This window comes from Cataglyphis hispanica, chromosome 14, assembly GCF_021464435.1.
Source record: "Cataglyphis hispanica isolate Lineage 1 chromosome 14, ULB_Chis1_1.0, whole genome shotgun sequence".
NCBI classification, from domain to species: Eukaryota; Metazoa; Arthropoda; class Insecta; order Hymenoptera; family Formicidae; genus Cataglyphis; species Cataglyphis hispanica.
The window spans coordinates 6,295,806-6,318,682 of NC_065967.1; the positions used below are offsets into that span (position 1 = coordinate 6,295,806).

Here is a 22,877-nt window from a genome sequence, read left to right on the forward strand (position 1 = left end):
AATAATAATAAGAGAGTAAATTTTGTATCATAAGTTTTTTATTCAGTTGGCGTAACTTTTTAATATTATAATTTTTCTAGAAAATTAATTATCTATTTTGTATAATAGTTTTTTTTATTAAAATCTTTGTAAATTTTTAAATAATAATAAAAAATAATTTTACAAAATAAATTTTTATTACCAGTTGACACAATTTTTTGACATCTATTTTTTCAGAAAATTAGAATAATTATTTATTTGTACAAATGAAACAATACTATTTTGTCTACTGTATTTTATCTCCCCTGATTAAAAATTGTTATTTACATTATTCGCTAAGTATAAAAAATTATCAAAAAAATTTGCAGCCCATTTGCAGGTGGAGCCGTGATTCTGAATAATTACCATACATTTTAATAAACGAAACATTTTAATGAACGAAAACCTCCTGGAGATTACTCAGGATCATGACCTTGACAACATATGTCAAAGTCAAGATCATTGGGCTGTCTCTCCTAAACAGGAGTTTTACCATGTTAACAATTAAGATATTTGAAAGTAATTGATAAAATAAAATAAATATATATATATATATATATATATATATATATATGTGTGTATTATTTATTATATAATTATTTTAATTATCTAAGAATTGGTCCAATCAAAAATATTTTGTAAATTCATTTCCAAATCAAATTGTAAAAACTATTGTCAGAGTGGATATAATGTCAAAAACTAAAAAATAAAATGACATGCTTTTTATCTAAGTCTAGTTGAAAACAGAAGAAAAATGTTCCATTCAATAAACTTAATTTGAAATTAAACATCTTTCTTTTTCTTTTTCGTCCAGGTACAATTTTATAATTTTCAGTGTCAAAATGAAACATTAATATATTAGTTATACAAATTATTATTATTACACACACAATATTAAAAACTGTCTTACATCGTGAGCACTCAACTGTTTACCTAATTACATTATTTTCACAAAGATAATAAATTAATTCTTCGTAATTGTAAGCTAAATGCTGAAACTCGTAAAATCGCATGTTCATATATTAATCTTGCAACTACTAAATACAAAGAATATTTCTACAGCTTAAACTTTTATTATTGTTATATGTACATATATGTGTACATATAACATATATCATCATATAAATGTATACATGTACTTAAGCATGTTTATATTTCTGTCATTTTGCGACGAGAATCGGGTTACATATATACAAAGTGTCTCAGGGTTTACTCAATAAACTGCGGCAGCATATTGTACAAAAAAAAAATATTATATAAAGCTATAGAGAATTGGCTATAGAAAAATTTTTAGTACAAAGTGATAATTAAGTATTGAAATAGGAGGACATGAATTAGGTAACCATAGATTTTCCGTCGTGCAGAATATGAAAGATCGAATGTATTTATTTTATATAATAAACTTATTTGTTTCAATACATCTTGATAAAGTCTTGCAATCATCGAACTCAGACAATCGTAGTCGATTATTGCGATAAGCGTTCCATAACGAATCGCGCATCAAATGTTGAATGTTTTTTTTTTCCTTTATGATATCACCTGAAGATAATACGATAGCAATATCGAGAACAAATAATCGTTTCGTTTCAGCGTTTAATTCCCACAATTACAAAAAAGCATTAAAATTGTGAAATTTTAATTTATTTTATCTTCTGAACCAATGCCGACTGCCATTTTATTCTTATGGAAAATTACTCAGAACACTTCTTTCTACAACATATATAAATGGCGATTAAATCGGTGAGGTATGACCTTTTATGCATATTTACCAATGTTTATTTTTATTCTTTGGTTAAAACAATTAGAATCTATGATAGAAATACAAAATATAAAAATAAAGAAAACTGTATAATCCATTTTTTATATATTTCTAGTCTCTTTAAAAATTTAAAAAGACTAATTTAATTTTTATTAATTATTGTGAATTATTGTGATACTTAATCTCATTATTTGTCAGTAAATTTACTTGTTTAAAGTTGCTTTTCATCTATATAAAATAAAATTGCATTATTGTTTGTTGCTTTTTTTTATTATTTCTTAAATTAATAAAACTGATGGTTAGGTTAAACTGACTCAACGAAATGCGCGCATACATATTGTGTTAGTAAGTACACAAGTTGTGAAAGCGAGAGGTTGATATATATCTGCATCGTAATATTCTCGCCAATGTCGCTTATTGGGAAGATATGTGACTAGCAATAGTATCACATATATGCGCGCACTCGTCTTGCGAATGTGTTATAGTTCGTCTTGAACGAGATCCAGTGCATTTTTTATAGCTGAAGTAATTGCACTAGTTTAGAGTTTATCTTTTTTTCCTTACATTGGAAGAAGAAAAATGAGGAACTAGTGCAGCTAGTTCAGCTACAAAAAATAGACCCAATGTTACTACCATGAGCATTTCATTCGCCAATTCTAACAATTTAGAACACGTTCTTGAAATTACTTCTTTCTCGTGATTTGGTTTCAAGATAAGTAAGATGACGAATACGATAAACGTCGCGTCAAAATCATTGTATTGCCAAATACGTCCTACTTGGAATAAAGCAATTTTATCAAATAAGAAATTTTTTACCTAAAACTAATTGTCAAGAGAATTTTAAATTGATTTATTTGAAATACAATTTGTAATGAAAAAAAAGTTAATTTTCTAAAAAAAGATCACTGCACACGAACTTTATTAGATTCCTTTATTGAATATAATTGATAGCATGGAATAGAATCAACGATTTACGTAAATAATTATTAGTATATTACAACACTGCACTGCAAAAAAATCTTCGCGTTTTATGGCTTTATCAACGTTGTCGATTTTCGATACGTTATCGCTGCTCTGACGATGTTATTCGTTCAAAACAAGTCATCATTTGCATAAAAATCACTTGTGCGACGTAGCTGCTGAATGTTTCTTTCTAAGATCAGCGTATGAGCTGATCAGCATATGAGTGTCTACCAGAAAATCCAAAAAAAAAAATGCAAAAAGATATCAAGATCACTCATTGATTCGTCTTTACTCTCTCACCGAATAAACATATATCTCGGCTGCTGAGTTCGTCGTTTATAAATGCCAATTCGAAATCAATGTATTTTAGACCGTTGTCTATTAAACAATAGACTTTCTAAAAGATTTTATGGCCTTTGCAAACTCTATTGTAAATTTCAAATATGAGAGTGTTATCTCGTTTGAAATTTGTGATAATTCGCACTCGATCGTATCAATAGTATCGATGCTTTTAGGATCTTTGAGACATTATTCACTTATTTGACAATTGAATTCCCGCACAGATAACTTATTATATTATTATATCGTATGACACTCCATCGTCAACAATCACAAAAAGCAAAGTAACACATTTCTTTCAAATAACTCGTATATCATGATATTCGAAAGGAAATTATAAGTCTGACAAATATGATGACGGTTTATCGTTGCGATAGATATATTTTTTGATTGTATTAACGCTTGCTAACGGTTTATCTCGTCACCATCGTACATGGATATCGCACAAGTTTTTATCATTGTCACCATCGCTGTCGTGGTTATCATTGATGCCGATCTTTTCTCGTTTAAAAATATATAAGATAATTGTAAAATTAAATATAAAAAGTTTATGTATTTTTTCTTTTAAATTTTTATATGTAAATTTTAATAGTTTGGTTTGCCGTTCTTCGTGTGGCCTATCAATTTATATTATATCTGTAGCGTTGTTAGTTTGAAGATCAATATTTCCAGGGCATTTCCAGTTCTCAATTTTTTTTAGCATTCTAAACGTTAAATACAAAAGATAATTGTGAATGTAATATTATAAATATATTGTTTCATAAAAATGCATGTTTCTATATGTAACAGCACCTCATTCCAAAAAAAAAATTTTTTTACTTTTTTTACTTACATTGTGTTCTACGGAAAAATTATTTGTTAGACCTTTCAGACATTCATATCTCATTATTTTAAAAATCTTTTTCTTTAATCCTATTAAATTTATCTCAATAAGATTATTTATCTTTATGGTTGCTCCGTCTTTTTTTAACTTTTTTACCTTTTCTAATACGTCAGATTTATGATCTTGCCATATCTGTAACAAAATAAAAACATTGTCATTAAATAAAACATAATGCTATACTTACCATTTTCAAAGATTTTACATCTTTTTCCTTTCCCTTTGGCCTAAGTGTTTAAATGTGTGACTAATTTTTTCCATTCATCTTGCAATTTTTCACGCTCTTTTAAAGTGGAAAATTTACACGATGCAAGATTTAAATGTTGCTCTAAGTGAGTTATTAAAGCCGCTATTTGTTGTATGTTAGATGTTCTCACTGATAATTTTTTCTAAGAAAGATATTATATAATTTATGTATATTTAGATTTGTAATTTAATCCTTTAACCTAAATCTAATTTTTTGTATTATACGCTAATATACAGGGTGTCTCATAATTCACGAATCACCTCTTGTGTGCCTATAAAACATGTTAAATTGGATAGGAAAGTTCTCTACCGTTTTGCGATTTTTACGACAATTAAGGGCATTGCACGTTAAAAAATTTTAGTCGTAATCATAAGGTCGTAAGAAAATTGACCAATCACAATCAAACATTCTAAAACATAATAAGAATGTTTGAACTGTGATTGGTTGATTTACTTACGGCTTTACGATTACGACTAAAATTTTTTAACGTGCAATGGCCTTTAATGAGAAATTAATTTAAAAAGATAGGCCAATCCGCGCCTTCTACACGTTCGTACGTAATCTTCGTAGAGCATCCCTCCCACCGCTTCGCCGCGTGCCTAGTATCACATTACAATAGGACGTCTCTTCTCGTCGTGCGCTTGTATAAGGCGCGGATTGGCCGATCTTTTTTAATGAATATCTCAATAATTATTAGGAAAATCGTAAAATGGTAAAGAACTTTCCTACTCACTTTGACATCTTTTATATGCACACGACGTGTGCTCTGCAAATTATGGGACACCCTGTATATATACAGACGGAACATCATCTACTAAGATGATACGTTCTGCGCTTATATCGCTTTATTCCATCTTACTGCACATGACACTTTATAAATTGATATAACTCTTACGCTTTCGACATATCTCTTTACGCGAAAGCGCAAAGGGCCGTAAATGCGCGATGGACGAATCAAGATGAAGTATCTAAGAGTAAATAATAGATAAGTTTATCGTCGCACATTTTATGATTGCGTTCACATTACTATTTTTTAATTCACATTACTATTTTCAAATTTATTAAGATTTTTGACAAGGAGACGCACATCGACGAAATTTCTGACAATCACATTCTACGATATCACGTTCTTTGATATCTTTTCAGATTCAGAGTATTAGGTCAAGATGTTCTTTCGCTAATTAAATTCGTATAGCACGAAAGTTTTTTATATTCGCAGCGATAATATATTAATAAATTGGATTACGCGTCGTTCAAAGGTGATTGCGATTACAAACTGATAAAATCATCATGATTATGCGGGATATACCGACGCTATTGACGAACCGATATATTGGACAAACATACATTGTGTTAAATATTAAATCGTGCCTTGATTTATATACTGATCTGCTCTAGAGGAAAATTTTTTGTGACTTCAATTAAGGATGTTCTGGATGTACAATAGTAGCAAAAAATTGTCAAAATTAAAAAGAAAACATGTTTCTTACGTTTATATTGTTTGAAAAATTAAAAAAAATAAATTCGGATTATGAAAAAAATTGAAGTATCACAAAATAATATGGATTTTGACGTCTTCGTAAAAGAAAATTGTTGTAATTAATTTTTTAATTTTTTAATTTTTCTTAATTTATGGCAAAAACTTTTGATCGTGAATATTCTCTGAAATCAACTGCAAAAAACATTGAAAAACAATTAATTTGTAGAAAAAGAAAAAGAGACAGATAATATTTTTCTACAATTTTTAATAAATAACTTTTAAAGAGAGTTAATGGATCTAAATCAAGTTTTGCACAAATATTTATTAAAATTTCTTTAATATATGTGAGAATTTTTATTTCATTGATAATATTTTTTCTTTGTCAAATTTGTCAATAAGTACTATAATAGGTGGTATAATAAGCGATTATCCATAAGAATTAATAATAACTTTAAATTTAAATAACTTTCAAACCGTTAAGAGAATTGTGCTTAGTTTTTGCACAAATATTTAGAAGAAATAGTAGAATAATCTGTGAAATTTTAAATTTTGTTAATATTTTGATATATGACATCCTTAAATATTTTATCACATATCTAAATGTTTTTGTAAGAAATTTTATAGAGACTGATGAACTTCAGATCTCTAGATATTCTATTAGAATATGAATATAAAGATGTATCATATTCTCTTATTTTATAATTCCTGGCAATAGAATAAGGTTTATCAAAAATTTGAAAGAATTTATTAAGAAGAACAAAAGTGAATCAATAGAAGTACGGCATTAGTTAATATAATGTTAACAATTATAAAAAATATTTAAGTCACCTAATTACTCATTGTAAATATATTGAATGATCATGAAAGAAATGAAAAATAATATAAACTTTTTCTTGTCATATTAAGATAGATTAGCTTTTTCCGCATACTGTTATTTACATTTGATAATAAAATATATGCAAAACTCTTTATTAAATAATATAAACGAATTTACATGTCTTATATTTTCGGTAAAAATAAACATTGCGACATTTAGTAAAGATTTATAACTATATCATATGCACGGAGAATAATAGAGGTATACAGTTTGATCTGCATCGGTTTTATTCTATTTTTCTCTTAATAATAAAAGAATTAATAGAAGAAAATAGGGTAGGCCGAGTAGGCAGGTCAATCGGGTACCTCTGTTTCTTCGTAATAAATGCTATTATCTTTGGCTAACTCATTAGTTGTAAATTGATGCCATCATTATTTTAAAATAAACGGTGCATACGATATTTCTTTTTTTGAGAGAAGTTTAAAATTTTTGAGCCAGAACAGATCGATATTGGAGCAATCGAGTTGTTATGGTCTTTTTATACAGAGCATTATAGAAGGTTTACCCTTCTTCATTTCTGGTCGTATCAATTTATATTCTATCATAGCGTTGTTTGTTCGAGAAGCTATACTTCTTTAACAATTTTTATTTCAACTTGTATCTGGAAAGATGTATTATTATTTATTAAAATAAAGTTAAGATGCTTTTTGTATTAATTAAAATACTAACCTTCATAGTATTCTTGTTTGCTATTTCAAAAGATTCTCGGACATTTTCAGCTCTTAATTGTTCAATAGCAATCTAAATGTTAAAAAAAATTGTAAATGTAATATTGTAAATATATTATTTTATAAAAATACATGTTCCCGTGTGTAATAGTATAAATCATGCAAAAAGAAAGAAAGTTTTTTTACTTTTTTACTTATATTCTGTTTTTTGGGAAAACTATGAGGAACATTCGTGAGGTCCACATATTTATGACATCCAATTATTTTTAAAATTCTTTTATCTATTTCTGTTAAGTTTATCTCAATAGCATTATTCTCTTTGATTGCTTTTGCTATTTCCTGCTTCTTTTTTAATACTTTACATTTTTTATTCCGCCATGTCTGTAACAAAATAGAAATATTATCATTAAGTAAAACATAATGCTATTATATATATATACTTACTTTTTGCCAGGATTTTACATCTTTTTTTGTCTTATTTGACACTGATTCATTTAAATATCTGGCTAGTTTTTCCCAATCACTTTGCAATTTTTCATGACCATTTAAAATGGACAATGTATCCGATGTAAGATTTGGATGTTGCTCCAAATAAGTTACTAGAGCCTCTATTTGCTTTTGACTAGCTCTTGTTTGATATATTTTTTTTCTGAAAAAAATATTATACATTAGTTTATTACGTTTATACTTATATTGATATCATAAAAAAAATTTAATAATAAATGTTTACAGTCTACGTTATAATAAAAATTCTATTAAATTTTTACTTTTTGATATAATTTTGTATATTATAAATAAAATTGTCAGGTTATATTAATAGATTATGCCGGCATAATGCAATCAATAATTATTAACAATATATTACTTATTTTGATAAAATGTCTCTATATATTAATTGTTTTATATGTATTTACTCAAATATTTATTATAATTTGTATTTATTATAACTTGTATTTTATTTAATTTGCAACTTGTATTTTATAACTACCGCAATCACAGTCTTTTTTTTAATATTTCTTAACTTCTACAAAAGAATATATAAATATCAAATAGAAAATTGATTGGTATTAGATTAGAAACTGATTACTACACCAATGAGTTATATCGATGTAAATATATTCGTTACAATAACGATGTTGAAAGCTTCTGATATCTTATTGTTATACGTATTGATATCTTATTGTTACACGTAAATTACACAAGTTTTATAATGTCGTTAGCGCAAGCAACGATCGTTAATTATAGTCGTAAACAACTATGGTCAATTATTCCGAGAATATTCTTGAAATAATCGATTGTAGTCAATTTGTTTACGACTAACAATAATTAACTTATTGTAAAGGGGCTATATAAAATAACAACATTATCGTTAGAAAATTAGAGAATAAATTTATTGATGTGTGTGAAACACAAGCATAAAATTTTGTACCACCCGACGCGAACGTCTTAATGCAACTACCATGGCTGTAGCTCTCGAGTTCATTAGTCATTTCGCTCAGAAAATTCCCTCATTTGGATGATCTTTATTTATATAAATGTTTGAATCAGTAATATAATACGCGACAATCTAAATATTTTAAATATTCGTATTACATAGAAAATTGATCGTTTACAGATATATCGGTTATTACGTGCTCGACGCTTGTTAATAATATCGCGAAGCATTAATGTGTTTTAATAACTTTGGTATTTGGCAAATTTCTTCCAAAATGAATTTAAAAAAAATTTTGCAATCAAGCATAAACCAGAATTTTGCGCGACGTTATGTTTATTTAGAACATAAAATAATTTTGTCATTATTCACAGATATCGTTTTTTAGGCCTTATAAATCCTTAATCATAGTTATGAGTCATTAGTAATGAGTTATTAGTCGTAACCAAATTAATCAACCACTTCGAAACGATAAAGTTGTTAACGCGATAAATTCGCGAAATTAAAAGATAATTCCATATAATCAAATAATTTTGCACGAATTTCGCATTTTAATTAATTTCACGCATTTTCCAAACATTAAATATCTTCGCGTTCGAATAGTAGTTGTATCGCAAAACTCACTCTGCCAATTATTCCAGATCTTTTCAATCGTCGATTTTTCAACAATAAATATAATTAAAATTATTATTCCCGGCCTGTTGATGTTGTTGTTGTTATTTCTGTCTTTTGAGACAATTTCTTCTTCCACAGTTATTTTCTCGTTATTACGAAGTTGTGACCCTTGTTCTACAGGAGGCATTTCTTCATTCTGGCCGCGATCTCTCTCCATTGCTAAAGCAAAAAGAAAAATTTAATCATAGATAAAATAAAAATTATATGTAAATTATTTTTATAATTTCTTAAATAATTTCACTTAGTGATGCTGTAATATCCGCCTGGTAATCATTTTTGTTAAATCGTGTTTTTTTTTTAGATTTAATATTTTATCAATATCGATAGGATTTTTGAAGATAAATATTTTATTTTTTTTTAAATAAAATTATGAGTCGGACTTGTTTCGAGCTTTTCAGCCCGCCGTTTTTTATCCCGAGCGAGAGACTCTCGGACGACATCCGCACGGACATTTTGATTTACAATTTATTATTAATTTAAAAATTTAGATTAATTATCCATCCGATTACATTACATACAAATATATTTATATAAGTAAAAACATTTTTTTACCAGTTAAGTTTCTTCGATGGTTTAATAACAGGAATTTTATATGACCTCCCGCATCCTCCTCCTCGTGGTTAAGTGCCTCGCGCATTTCCACTATCTCACCCGCAATATACAATAATTTGTCATAATCGCCAAAATGATTTAAGCTATATAGTATCGCGAGTAGAGTGTTCGAACTGTTGCACGCGAACTTCCAAAAAACGTTGTAATTAATTTTTAGCGACTCGTCCGACAACATTGATAAATATAAATCTTTATTTAACTTTGACTGCGACAAAATCGAACCTATAATTATACATTTAGATAATACTGCTTTAAGTTCCGTCATTTTTAATTTTACTCGCACTCAAAATACCAGATATAACTATTTTCCGCGGAACGATGCGTTATATTGCAATAGCAACTCGAAAGTACTTTTTTTCTACGTGACGAAGAATTTATATGCTTACTATGTCTCACTTTTTCAAAAAAGAAACGATATTGAACGATTTTTTTTCGCAATACAGCGACAGTCTGCGCGTATCAAAGCGAGATAGTTACGATTGAAATCGTAATGGTCGACGACAAGCAAAGTGCGAAGTCCAACGAATCATGTCAAAATTTCGTCATCGTCGATCATTGTTGGGATTCGCCAGATTTTTCGACTCCCATTGATTCCCCCCTTTCTGCTCGCAGAATAACGCACTCCTTAATTATGAGCATCTGACTACATAGCTAAAAGTGCTGTTCGCTCTCTTCTTGCTCGCGTCTTAGGTTGCAAACTCATGCAACGGAATGGCGTAACGCGGAACACTCGCGATTGGTTGAGCTCTCATTTTGCGTTACATCATTCTGTTGCATGAGTTTGCAACCTAAGACGCGAGCAATAAGAGAGGGAACAGTAGGCGTGAACAGTAATGCTAGAAATAAGATGTAAGCAACATCCAACCAAGATGGAGGGAAACGCACACAAACACAAATCTCGTACATGAGCTCGGCACTTCTGCTATTAATGCGATAAAAAACTAAAAATGCCTGGAAGCTAAAAACGACGCTAATTCGGAACTAATTCTTTAATGAAAATTTATTGATTCATGATCATTCACGATCATTCGACACTAAAATAAGTTAAAATCAATAATGCTATTAAATAAAATGTCTGCCTTTGGAGATATTAACAAAAAAATGTCACTTTTCATCGTTTTTGAAATATCTCGAAAACGACGCCAAATACGAAAAAAGTACAAGAGACCTTTTTTGTAGGAAATAAAATTTGCCATTGGGATAGGGATATAAAACAAGTTTTTGCGATATTGAAAACGCAAAAAATAAAATAAAAACGGAATGGAAAAATAGCGAAAATTTGGAAAAAAAAAATTTTTAACATTTTTGCGTATAACTTTTTTTTTTATAAGTCTAAGCAATTTTTTCGTTGTGAGATAAAAAAAGTAGACATTCTAACGAACAAAATGCGGAGTCAAAAAAATTTTTACGACTAATAGTGATCGAGATATCGTTCACGCAAGTTGAATAGTTTTAGTCCACTGGAAAAAATGTCTTGTTGCATTATAAAGAATTCTGATAGATTCAACTAGTACATCTGTTCGAAAATGGACGAAACAGAATTCTTATAGAAATTACCATGAGCATGATAAATTTTTTTAGTTAAATTATCAAGAAATTCTGATAGATATCTAAATTCATTTAGTTAGATTATCAAGAAATTCTGGTAGATTTAACAGGAAGGAATTTATTTCACTACTAAATTGATTTAGTTAGGTTAATATAACTTTTTAGTTAAAAAATAAATTTTTATTTGGTTGGTATAGTTTTTTTTATAAATAATAAAATAATAAATTTATATTGAAAGTATATATATATATATATATATATATATATATATATATATTTCATACAACATTATATTGTGTATAATTGTTATATCATTATTTCTCGAAATTCCATTCTCGTAGAAGAGACAAAGCTTTTTCTGCCATTCCTTGTTTCCACCAAGATAAACACGACACGAAATAGAACACATGCGTCTAACACGCAACAAAGAAATAAAGTTTTAAATTTTTATTAAAATTAAAAATCAAAAATTTCTGAAAAATTAAAAACACAAAACAAAAAATAAATAATTTTATTTAAAAAAACGACGCAGCTAAACTAAACAATATACTAATATGTATAGTATACTTACATTACAATTAAATTTTATTATATTACTATCTGCCCTGATGTAATAATTTGTCATAAGCGCCGAAAAAGTCTAAATAGCATCATAAGTCTAATGTATGTAGAATGCGCGCAAAAAACTGAAAAACTTTGTAATTAATTTTCAAAGACTTGTCCGATGACTCTAATAAATATTGGTCACTGTTCACTGTTCAATTTTGGCGACAATATCGAATATATAATTATACATTTGGATAATATTGCTTTAAGTTCTGCCATTTTCAATATCATTCACACTCGAAATACGAGACATTTCGGTTTGTCGCGAACTGACGTTATCTTGTGCTATGGCACTCGAAAATACTTTCTTTCTTACTTCGCAAAACATTTATTCAACAAAACATTTATTTAAACATCCCCATTTTTTTTCAAAAAGAGAACGGCGTTGAATGAGTTTAAATATTTTTTTTCGTGTCAATGCAACCAAATTATTAAGATCAATACACTGAAGATCGTTACTGTTGTCGATAGCAAACTGCGGCAGAATATCGTTATCGTCGACGATAACGAATTGCGGCAGAATATCGTTATCATCGACGATAACAAACCGAGTTAGAATTTCGTCGTGGTCGCGATCAACAATTACCAATACTTCGCGTATATAACGAGTTATGGAATCATCGATCATTCGCCGAAACAGACTTTTTTCTTTTTATTCTGTACTATCATTAGAAATGTATATATATATATATATATATATATATATATATATATATATATATATACATTTGATGTAATATCCTTTGTAGTTATAAAATTTAAAAATGTTAAAGAAATATAAATGCATATAACAATTTTTTGTTGGCGTGTATACTTGGCACCTTTTTTCACCTTTTTTTAAAAAGATAAGTTTTTAAGGATTATATCATTCCTTTTTTACTATATATTATTTTAATAACATGTAAAGCAATTAAGTTTCTAATAAGCTTAATCATCATCAAAAACTTGAGTTTGTATTATAAAAAGTTTGTATTTTAAAAGTAATAAAATAGAATTAAAAATTAGCAATTGGAGCCGTATGTAGAGCGCAAATGAATCAATCAATAATATTGTAAAAGTATTTTAAGTAAAGAAATGTTTTTATTTTAACTCTACATATTCTATAAACAATATAAATTTATTAATGTAATATTATAAAGTTTTAATTAACAAAAGTTCTGCAGAAAATACGGATGAAGTGGAAATTAAAAATATATATAATTATAACAAAGTGAGGATAAATGAAATCGAAATTAAAAAGTTGAAAAAACTGATTCGCAATAGGACGCTGAAAATATATCTAATATGGAATAACAGAACGTGTGATTATTATAACTATAAACATTATGAAAATAAAACATTATGAAAAATAAATGTAATAAGTAGAAAAATAGCGTTAATACTCTAGTGCTTATTAAAATATTATTATAATTAATAATAATTTAAAGCATAAGAAAAACTGGAGAGTATAAAGTAAAAATATAATGCATAGAAAAAAATTAGCATTAATAGTCTAATATGTAGAAATTAATGCAAAATACTCTAGTGCGTAAAAAAAACAAATATTTTAATTTAAAATATTCCAGTGCGTGGAAAAAAAACAAATATTATATTCAATATTTTAAATTTTAATGTAAAATACACCACCGCGTAAAAAAACCGACATTATATAATAACAAATGTATAAGAAAAAATTAAATCTTGCATTATATGTATATTTTGAAAAACAATGCAATGCATATAAAATATTAAAAATTTAACAAAATAATTTATATTATTTATTTTATTTATACTATTAAAATATTAAAGCTTGCAATAAATAAAATGATTGCACTATATTATTGTGACTTTAAGCAAAATATCTTAAGCGCCTTAATTTACTTAATTTTTAGATTGATCTCCTTCCCAAATGCATTCTATATGATCACAAGAGTAAATTCTTATAAATTTCAATTTGGTCCATCCACCGCTTATATTATCGCATTCTAGAAAGATTCAGATTCTCACGAAACTGATGCGTTTTCCGACGACAGTTTTTGCCGAGTCAGTTTTTGAGTCAGACAGATGCGACCGTTGTTATATTACTATAGTCTTACTTCGAACAAAATTCAAGTTTATATTAAATACATATTAACGCACAATTTAAACACGCTAGATTATCTGCCTTAAAAAAAATAATTTTTTTCTAAACAGTAAGATCTCGGATAATTAATAATAATAAGATAATACATCTCGTGAGAATAACGCAGTAGAATGTCGAAGTGCATTCGAGATGAGTCGAGAATAGCGATACATTTGCAAGATGAACCTGTAGACTATTTCCCTTACTATTTGATTCTTCCCTTTCATGAAACACGAAAAATAATGCACAATAATGAAAAAACGAAAATGCGAACGAGTAATATTATTGTATAATGATCGATATCGCAAACATGCAAAACATAAAAACAAATTTCGAGAATAGTTTCGTTGCGGGAGTTAGATGATGAAACGAAACGATCATTCGTTCCCGAGCTATCGTATATATAATAGCTATCGTATTACCTTCAAATAACATCATAAAGGAAAAGAACATTCAGCATTTGATGTGCTAGTTGTCATCGATCGCTTATTGCAAAAATTGATTATGAGATTTTCTGATTTCTGATTATGAGATCATCAAGATGTTTTGATTAAATTAATTCGTCAAATAAAATAAATATGTTTGATCTTTCATATTCTATATTCTGTATTCTATAATACAATCGATTTTCCGTATTCTGCACAATAGAAAATCCGTAATGATCTATTTCACATTCTCGTTTCAACATTTGATTATAACTTATTTATGCAAAAGCATTTCTCTGTAGTTAAATTTCATATATTTTTTCCTTATTTTCACAATATGCTTCCGCAATTAATTGGAAAAATTCTACACTAGTGTATGAGGACTGTATGATAAATATCCGACTGATAGCGCCACACACCATAACGACACCAATCAGGGTTCACGTGGACCGTTGACGTCATTAGCGGGTAGTCCGGAGCTGTTATACATATAGACAAAAGACTACGTGATGTACATGCAAGATCATATCGACATATAACAATTGATTTTCTAGAAGAATAATTCGAAAACAATTCAGTTCAAAGAAAAAACCTCTCATTTGAGATGACTGTAGATAGATGACTCGTTCTCGTAGAAATATTAAGGATAATAATGTAATCGTGGTAACAATAAAAAACTCTATGAAACGCATGATAAAGAAATCGTTCTTATATCAAACCAATTAAAATTGGAATAAATTATATTAATAAATGAATACAAAATAATTAATAATAAAGGATAAAAAGTTATATTAAAAATTATATTAAAAATTGGAGTAAATAATAAAAATAAATAATATAAAACATAAAGTCGATGAGACGTCAAGAAATTAAAGATTAAAAAAAAAATAAATGTAAAAATATTAATAATCTAAAATATATGCAAAATAAAATAAATATATAAAAATTGAGATAACAATTAAGCAGTATTATGTTCACAATATGTAATAAAGTGTATGTGTAGATCAAAATTATAAAAGATACTTCAAAAATCAAAAGGAAATCAGTCTGATATGTAAAACGTCTCGAAAACAAATAGATATGATGTCATCGCTTCCCGATGTTTTTAATAGCCAATTCGGTCGGAACATTGATAAATAGAGAGATCACGAAATGAGTTGATGATGTTTCTCAATAATTTTAAACCTGAATTTATCGATCAAATCATAATTATTCTTGATGTGGCTACGAGCTTTCGGAATGTTATTAAAAAGAATGTAAATAAGAAACGAATACATAGGGGACTATCAATTGAAATTGTAATGATTCTAAGAGGAACATGATTTTTATGATTTTTGGGAAGACGTGCGCCAGCGGGAGGTCGCTCACAAGTATAAGTAATCTCCTTAATTGCACTACAGATATACAGGGTGTCCCAGAATACCTGTGACAATGCTCGTGAGCAGGTAGAGTAAAACTGAACAGAAAAGACTGCATGGAAGGATGTATTACATTTTTTTATTCTAATCTTTGACCATAGAATGAAATTTGTCAAAAATTTGAAAGAATTGATTAAGGAGAGTAAAAGTGAATCAATAGAGATATGGCATCATTAGTTAGTATAATGTTAACAATTATAAGAAATATTTAAATCACCTATTCACTCACTGTAAATATATTAAATGATGATAAAAACAAAAAATGATATAAATTCTTTTCTTACATTGAAATAAATTAGCTTTATGACCATGCCATTATTTGCTTTTAATAATAAAAGATATGCAAAACTATCTTTTTTTAATAAAAATATATAATTAAATTTACATTTTACATCTTATATTTTCGGTAAAAATAAACATTGTGATGTTTGATGAAGATTTATAACTGCTTATTAATGTATGAATTAAAAAAAAAATTTTTGGGGTGTTTTTTATTAATCTGATCTATTGAATATGAACGTGAAATGAATATGAGTATTACATGTAAAAAAGTTAATTTATTTTGAAGCTAGACACAAGAAAAAAGTAATGCGATTTCTAATATTCTAATATATTTGCAAAGATTGTAGAAACTTTATTATATATCTTTATCGAATACCATAATCGAACACGAAATATAATCAACTATATATTTAATCAACTATAATATTTACGCAAACAATTATTGGTATATTACAACGCTGCACGAAATCTTCGCACTGCTCTACCGAGTTTGTCGTTTATAGATGCCAATACAAAATCAATGTACATAAAAACCATCGGCTTTTAAACAATAAATTTTGTAAAAAGTTTTATGGTTTTTGCAAACTCTATATAAATTCCAAATGCGAGAATGTTATTTCGTTTGAAATCCGTAATAATTCGAGCAGGATCGTAACAATAATCTCGATGTTTTTAGGAGCTTTGAGATACCACTCCGTTTTGCTAAAATGAAACTTATTATAATTATAAAATTTATATTTTGATTTTAGTAGACTTTAGACTTTAGACCATTTTCAGCATATCTGACATGATGCATAGCTATAGAAATATCTAAGCAGTATAATCAGCTTCACAAAAAAAAAATTGTTTTCTATAAATCTGACACGCTACCATCTATATCCAGTTCTTATTCACCCACGAATTTTTAAATTATTATTTCACTTGAGAGCTTTATTAACTTATCGTTTCACACCGGCTAAAAAATGGCATTAATTTCATTAGTTATTTATATATAAGGCAAATCAGAAGTCTCATAAGTAAAAAGTCCGAAAAATTAATAAAAAGAGCAGTACGATAAGCGAAAGATTTGGGTTTGCAATTTAGCGAGTTTGCCTCAATATTTTTTTCTCTTTTGTTTCTTTAAAAGTATAAAAAAAGAATATTACAAATCTCAAATTAATTAGTACACTTAGTAGAATTTATTAGCACACTTGGTATAAATGAAGAAAATTTCGTGCTCACAAAAAAACTTAGCATGCCTGATCTGAAATAAAAACTTACAAAAAATTATCAGAAATTATTATCAATATATTAATAAAAATATATGACTTATAATGCGACTGAGGCATGCCAAGTTTTTGTATGTCACTTTAATTTTAATCTTTATCATTTCAGACTGTCATTTCGAATTATGTCTAGTAAAGCTTATGATTAATTTTAAAACAAGTCGATTAATTTGACACGGGGCACTTTTAAGTTCAAAAATGATTATCAATTATTGCAAGAGTTAAATATTTTTATGATTTACTATTTGTAATCAAATCTGCAATATAATAATGCTATTATAAATATTATACAATTCGTTTATTTGGCAGGAAGGACAATAGTGCAATTTTTTAATAAAATATAATATAATTTTAATAAAATATAAAATAATTTTTTAATAAAAAATACATTCTAATATTCTTAAGAGAATCTATAATATTTCAATAAATGCAAAATTGATTTTATGACAAATACTGTTTCAAATTATAAATCTTTCCAAACTGAATTGTTTCTATGTACTAGTTAACTATTGATTTCATATGTAATTTTGATTTTTTAGAGATTTTTTATTTTATAAAGTTATTTTTTAGAAAAAAATTATTTTTGGGTTTTTTAATTTTTATAGAAAAATTATTTTTTAATTGGAAATATTTTTAAGAGTTATTTTTTAAGAATAAATATTAAATTTTGTTGTGTACAAATTGAGTTTCTTTTTTATGTACTTGACATGTTTTTTTTTTTACTTTTGTGAGGTTTTTTTTTAGGGATATCACTACTTTTTGTAATAACTGTTTTTTTTATAAAAAATTAAATTTTTTTTGTAAAATTTAAAATATTCTTTGGAGATAAATATTAAATTTTTTGTTACGTATAAGTTGGAAATTTTTATGACATTGGCGTATTTTTTTTTTACATTTGTAAGGTTTTTTTAAAGGATATATTATTATGTATAAGGGATCAAAGAGAGTTATTGATTTAATTAGTCGATTATGTTGTAATTCTTTCGGGGAGGTCCCGTTTGTCTACATTCCCAATTGCCTACAGTTTCGTTTGCTTACAACGTTTTGCCGACAGCATCAATTGTTGACATTCCCGATTGCCTACAAGCATTATTGTACACATATAAAAATACGAACGTACGTTTGTACACATGTCATTATTGTGCACATTGTATACATGACATTATTGTGCACATACACATTGGCCACATGACATTATTGTGCACATCTGTAGCAATCTGTAGGCAATCGGGAATGTCGGCAATTGAAGCTGTCGGCAAAACAGTTGTAGGCAAACGAAGCTGGCAATCGGGAATGTAGGCAAACGAAGCTGGCAATCGGGAATGTAGGCAAACGAAGCTGGCAATCGGGAATGTAGGCAAACGAAGCTGGCAATCGGGAATGTAGGCAAACGAATAAGCCTCCTCATTCTTTCAACATTTTATTACGTATAAAGAATCAAAAAATTATCCGTTTAGTTGATTAATTGAGACGGGCAGCATTAATTTAAAAACTTTGTTTTATGTATAAAGAATCAAAGAGAATTATTAATTTAGTTGATTGATTAAGACATGTTACAATTTTTTCAATATATTATTATGTATAAAAAATTAAAAAGAGTTATTAATTTAGTTGATCGATTAATACATGTTGAAATTATTTCATTAAATTATTATATAGTATATATTATTAATTATATATTATTACGTATTATACATTATTATATATTATATATTATTAATTATATACTATTATGTATAAAGAATCAATTTCATAACTTCTTCTTACGTAAAGTGTAATAAATTAATTTACCATTCTTTGTTCCTGGTCTTTCAATTTATATTCTATCAATAGCGTTGTTTATTTGAAGAATAACTTTAGCGTATAATTCTATTACTTCAACTAGGATCTGTAAAGATTATTATTTACTAAAATAAAATTAAGATATCTTTTGCATTAATTTACAATACTAACTTTCATCGCTTTAGCATATCTGTTTTTGTTTCTAAAGATTCCTGGATATCATGTAATTGGATGAGTTCTCTAGCTTTCCAGCTCTGAATTTTTTAATAGCATTCTAAACGTTAAATGAAAAAATAATTATTAGAATTATAATTATTAGAATTGTAATATTATAATTAAATTATTTTATATATATATAAAAATATATATATATATAAATATATATTTATTTATAAATATATAAATATAAATATAAATATATATATATATATATATATATATATATATATATATATTTGTTTAATGACAATATTTTTATTTTGTTACAGACATGGCGGGATCTTAAATATAAAGTATCAAAAAAGATAGAAAAATTACAAAAAAATGGAGCAACCATATTAGAATAATTTTATTCAGATGAATTTAACAGAATTAGAAAATAAAATTTAAAAATAATGAATTAAAATGTTTGAAAAGTCTTATAATTGTTCCTAATTTTCTTGAAGAACATAATGAAAGTAAAAAGTAAAAATTTTCTTTTTGCATGATCTGCATATGCTATTAGATATGGGAATATATTCATTATATATATATATATATATATATATATATAATGAAAATATTCCCATATCTAATAGCATATGCAGATCATGCAAAAAAAAAGAAAATTTTTTTACTTTTTTACTTTCATTATGTTCTTCAAGAAAATTAGGAACAATTATAAGACTTTTCAAACATTTTTAATTCATTATTTTTTAAATTTTATTTTCTAATTCTGTTAAATTCATCTGAATAAAATTATTCTAATATGGTTGCTCCATTTTTTTGTAATTTTTCTATCTTTTTTGATACTTTATATTTAAGATCCCGCCATGTCTGTAACAAAATAAAAATATTGTCATTAAACAAAACATAATTCTATTATATATTATGTATACTTACATATTTCCAGGATTTTACATTCTTTTTCTTCTCATTTAGCCGAAATTTATTTAAATATCTGACTAATTTTTCCCAATCATTTTGAATATTTTCTTGATTATTTGAAGGATAATTTGCCAGATGCAAGATTTGGATATTGCTCTAAATAGGTTATTAAAGCCTTTATTTGCTTCTTATTAGCTCTTCCTTTATTTTTTTTTCTGAAAAAGATATTAATATATGTATATTTAAATCTCTTTATTATATGCTACTTTATTTGTGACTGATATCATAAAAAAGATTTATTAACAAATATCTACTATTTTAGTGCAATTTTCCTGTATATTATTGCGTTTACAATAATTTGCGCTACTAATACAAGAGAAACCTAAATTGTCCGAATTATTTATTCCAAATATCACGCTTTGTGACATTTTCGCATGTTAATTTGAAGTGCGTCCGCGACCTGAAAAAATCGCAACGTTAAAAACACAAATGTCGAAGAGTTTCGCGACATCGAAGCCTCAAGTACCTTGCATCTATCAAACTCACAAGTTTCTAAATATCTTTATTCATCAATTTATATGCCAAACAAAACGGTAATTCTATTGATCCAATAAATTTGCGGAATGGAAAAATAATGCCACATTATCACAAATTTATTACGTCCGCGTGAGTTTCACGCGAGCATTTTCTAAACAAACAATAAATATCTCTGACATCGAATAGGGGTTGTATCGTGAAATTCGCGTCTCTACCGCTATGACAATTACCGTGTCTATTAAATCGTCGTGAATTTCCCGACAGTAAATTAGTTAAAATTATTGCCGATCTGTTGATGTTGTTGCTATTATTGGCACTGCTCTTTTTCTTCCTCTTTAATTTATTTTGTTCTGATGAGGATTTAGCATGATATTCTGCTAAAATGACGACTTCCTTTTGTTCTACAATAGATACTTTTTTATTTTGGTCACTGCCTCTCTGCACTGTTGAAGATAAACATTTAATTATAAATATAATAACAATTACATCTAAATTACTTTTATTTGCTTAAAATTGTATCTTATTTAACAATATAATATCCGCCTCGTCAGCATTTTCATTGAATCTTTCTAAAATTTTATATTTTATAAGTATAAAATTTTTAAAAAGGTTAATATTTTATTTTTTTTAGATAAAACTTACGTGCAAGTCTTGTTTCGAGCTCTTCTTTAGTCTGCCGCTGTTTTTGATCTTGAACGAGGCACTCTCGTACGACATCTGCGCACACGTTTTGATCTACAAATTATTATTAATTTGATAACTTAGATTAATTATTGTCTTACGTCTATATATTGCGACGTTATCCACTGCCTTATCCTTCGAATAACAAAAGTAGGAATAATATGAGAGTTCTAACCCAGGTCCTCTGAGGGAGGTGCGGGTCGAGGGGAAGCCGCGCGGGGAACTTGCCGCGGGGGACGTCACGCGGGCAGGGGACGCTTATCGCAGTCAGGGGACGCTTATCGCGAGAGCGAACATTTTTCGAAGAATGCCGATGTCCGGCTGATATATTTATTGTAAACAAATAGCATCTATTACACGTGCGGTATAAAGGGAATTTTTTTTATAGGAACAGCCGAAGAGACGCTTATCGTGGAAGCGTGACATGTTTAAACCGGTACATAAAGACGAGCGCCGATGTCCGGCTGCTTTATAAACATTATAAATAAATAGCGTATATTGCACGTGCGGTTTGAACGTTGAGAATTTTTTTCTAGGAAGAATCGTTTATCGGTGCATATAAACAAAAGATGAAAGGAAAGGAGATGTAGAAATAATTAATATTTTTTTAATATTAATATAATTTTTCACATGCATGCATGCAACCATTAACGCTGTCCTTCTCTAACGCATCGCTTTACGAACGCCTCGCGCTATCCCTCGTCCACCGGTCGCGCCGCGGTTATATCTATTATCTATTTTATATGTAAGGAAGGAAAGCGAAAGAAATAAATAATCATTTTTTTTCATTTTCTTTTAACACATTTATTTATATTACATTACCCCGTTTCAAGGTTTCACACAAAAGTTCATCCACAGCATAAGTTACTAATTCGCAATCTATAATAGATGTTTTATCACAAACGTCGCGCAAAATTTTGACTGCATCTTCTCTCATAGCACTAGGCATATTACTTTGCAAACACCGAACAAATTGATCAAAGCTCGCATTTACTTCTTCTATATTCTCATACAATTTTAAATATTCGTGATTTACACAATGTTCAAGTTCGAATAAAAATAATATAGTTGCTGGTTTCATGTATAAGCAAGAATCGTCTACTGTAAGTTTAACAACACTTGCATCATATATTTTAACATGTTCCATTACTAGATATTCAATTCTTAATGAACAAGATGTATTCGACTGCAGGAAT

General features: G+C 27.6%; 2 protein-coding genes across 2 annotated transcripts in view; one reads left to right on the forward strand and one right to left on the reverse strand.

Moving 5' to 3' along the window:
• LOC126854795 (acetylcholine receptor subunit alpha-type acr-16-like) overlaps positions 1-22,877 on the forward strand; it is a 138,210-nt gene that overhangs the window by 54,044 nt on the left and 61,289 nt on the right. The gene's annotated exons all lie outside the window — the stretch shown is intronic.
• Positions 6,807-10,205, reverse strand: LOC126854804 (uncharacterized). The gene is made up of 6 exons (XM_050601887.1): positions 9,891-10,205; positions 9,362-9,497; positions 7,676-7,880; positions 7,418-7,612; positions 7,233-7,304; positions 6,807-7,164 (listed from the first exon to the last, which is right to left on the reverse strand). The coding sequence occupies exons 1-6, from the start codon at positions 10,123-10,125 to the stop codon at positions 7,129-7,131; spliced, it is 879 nt and encodes a 292-aa protein (XP_050457844.1). The 5' UTR covers positions 10,126-10,205; the 3' UTR covers positions 6,807-7,128.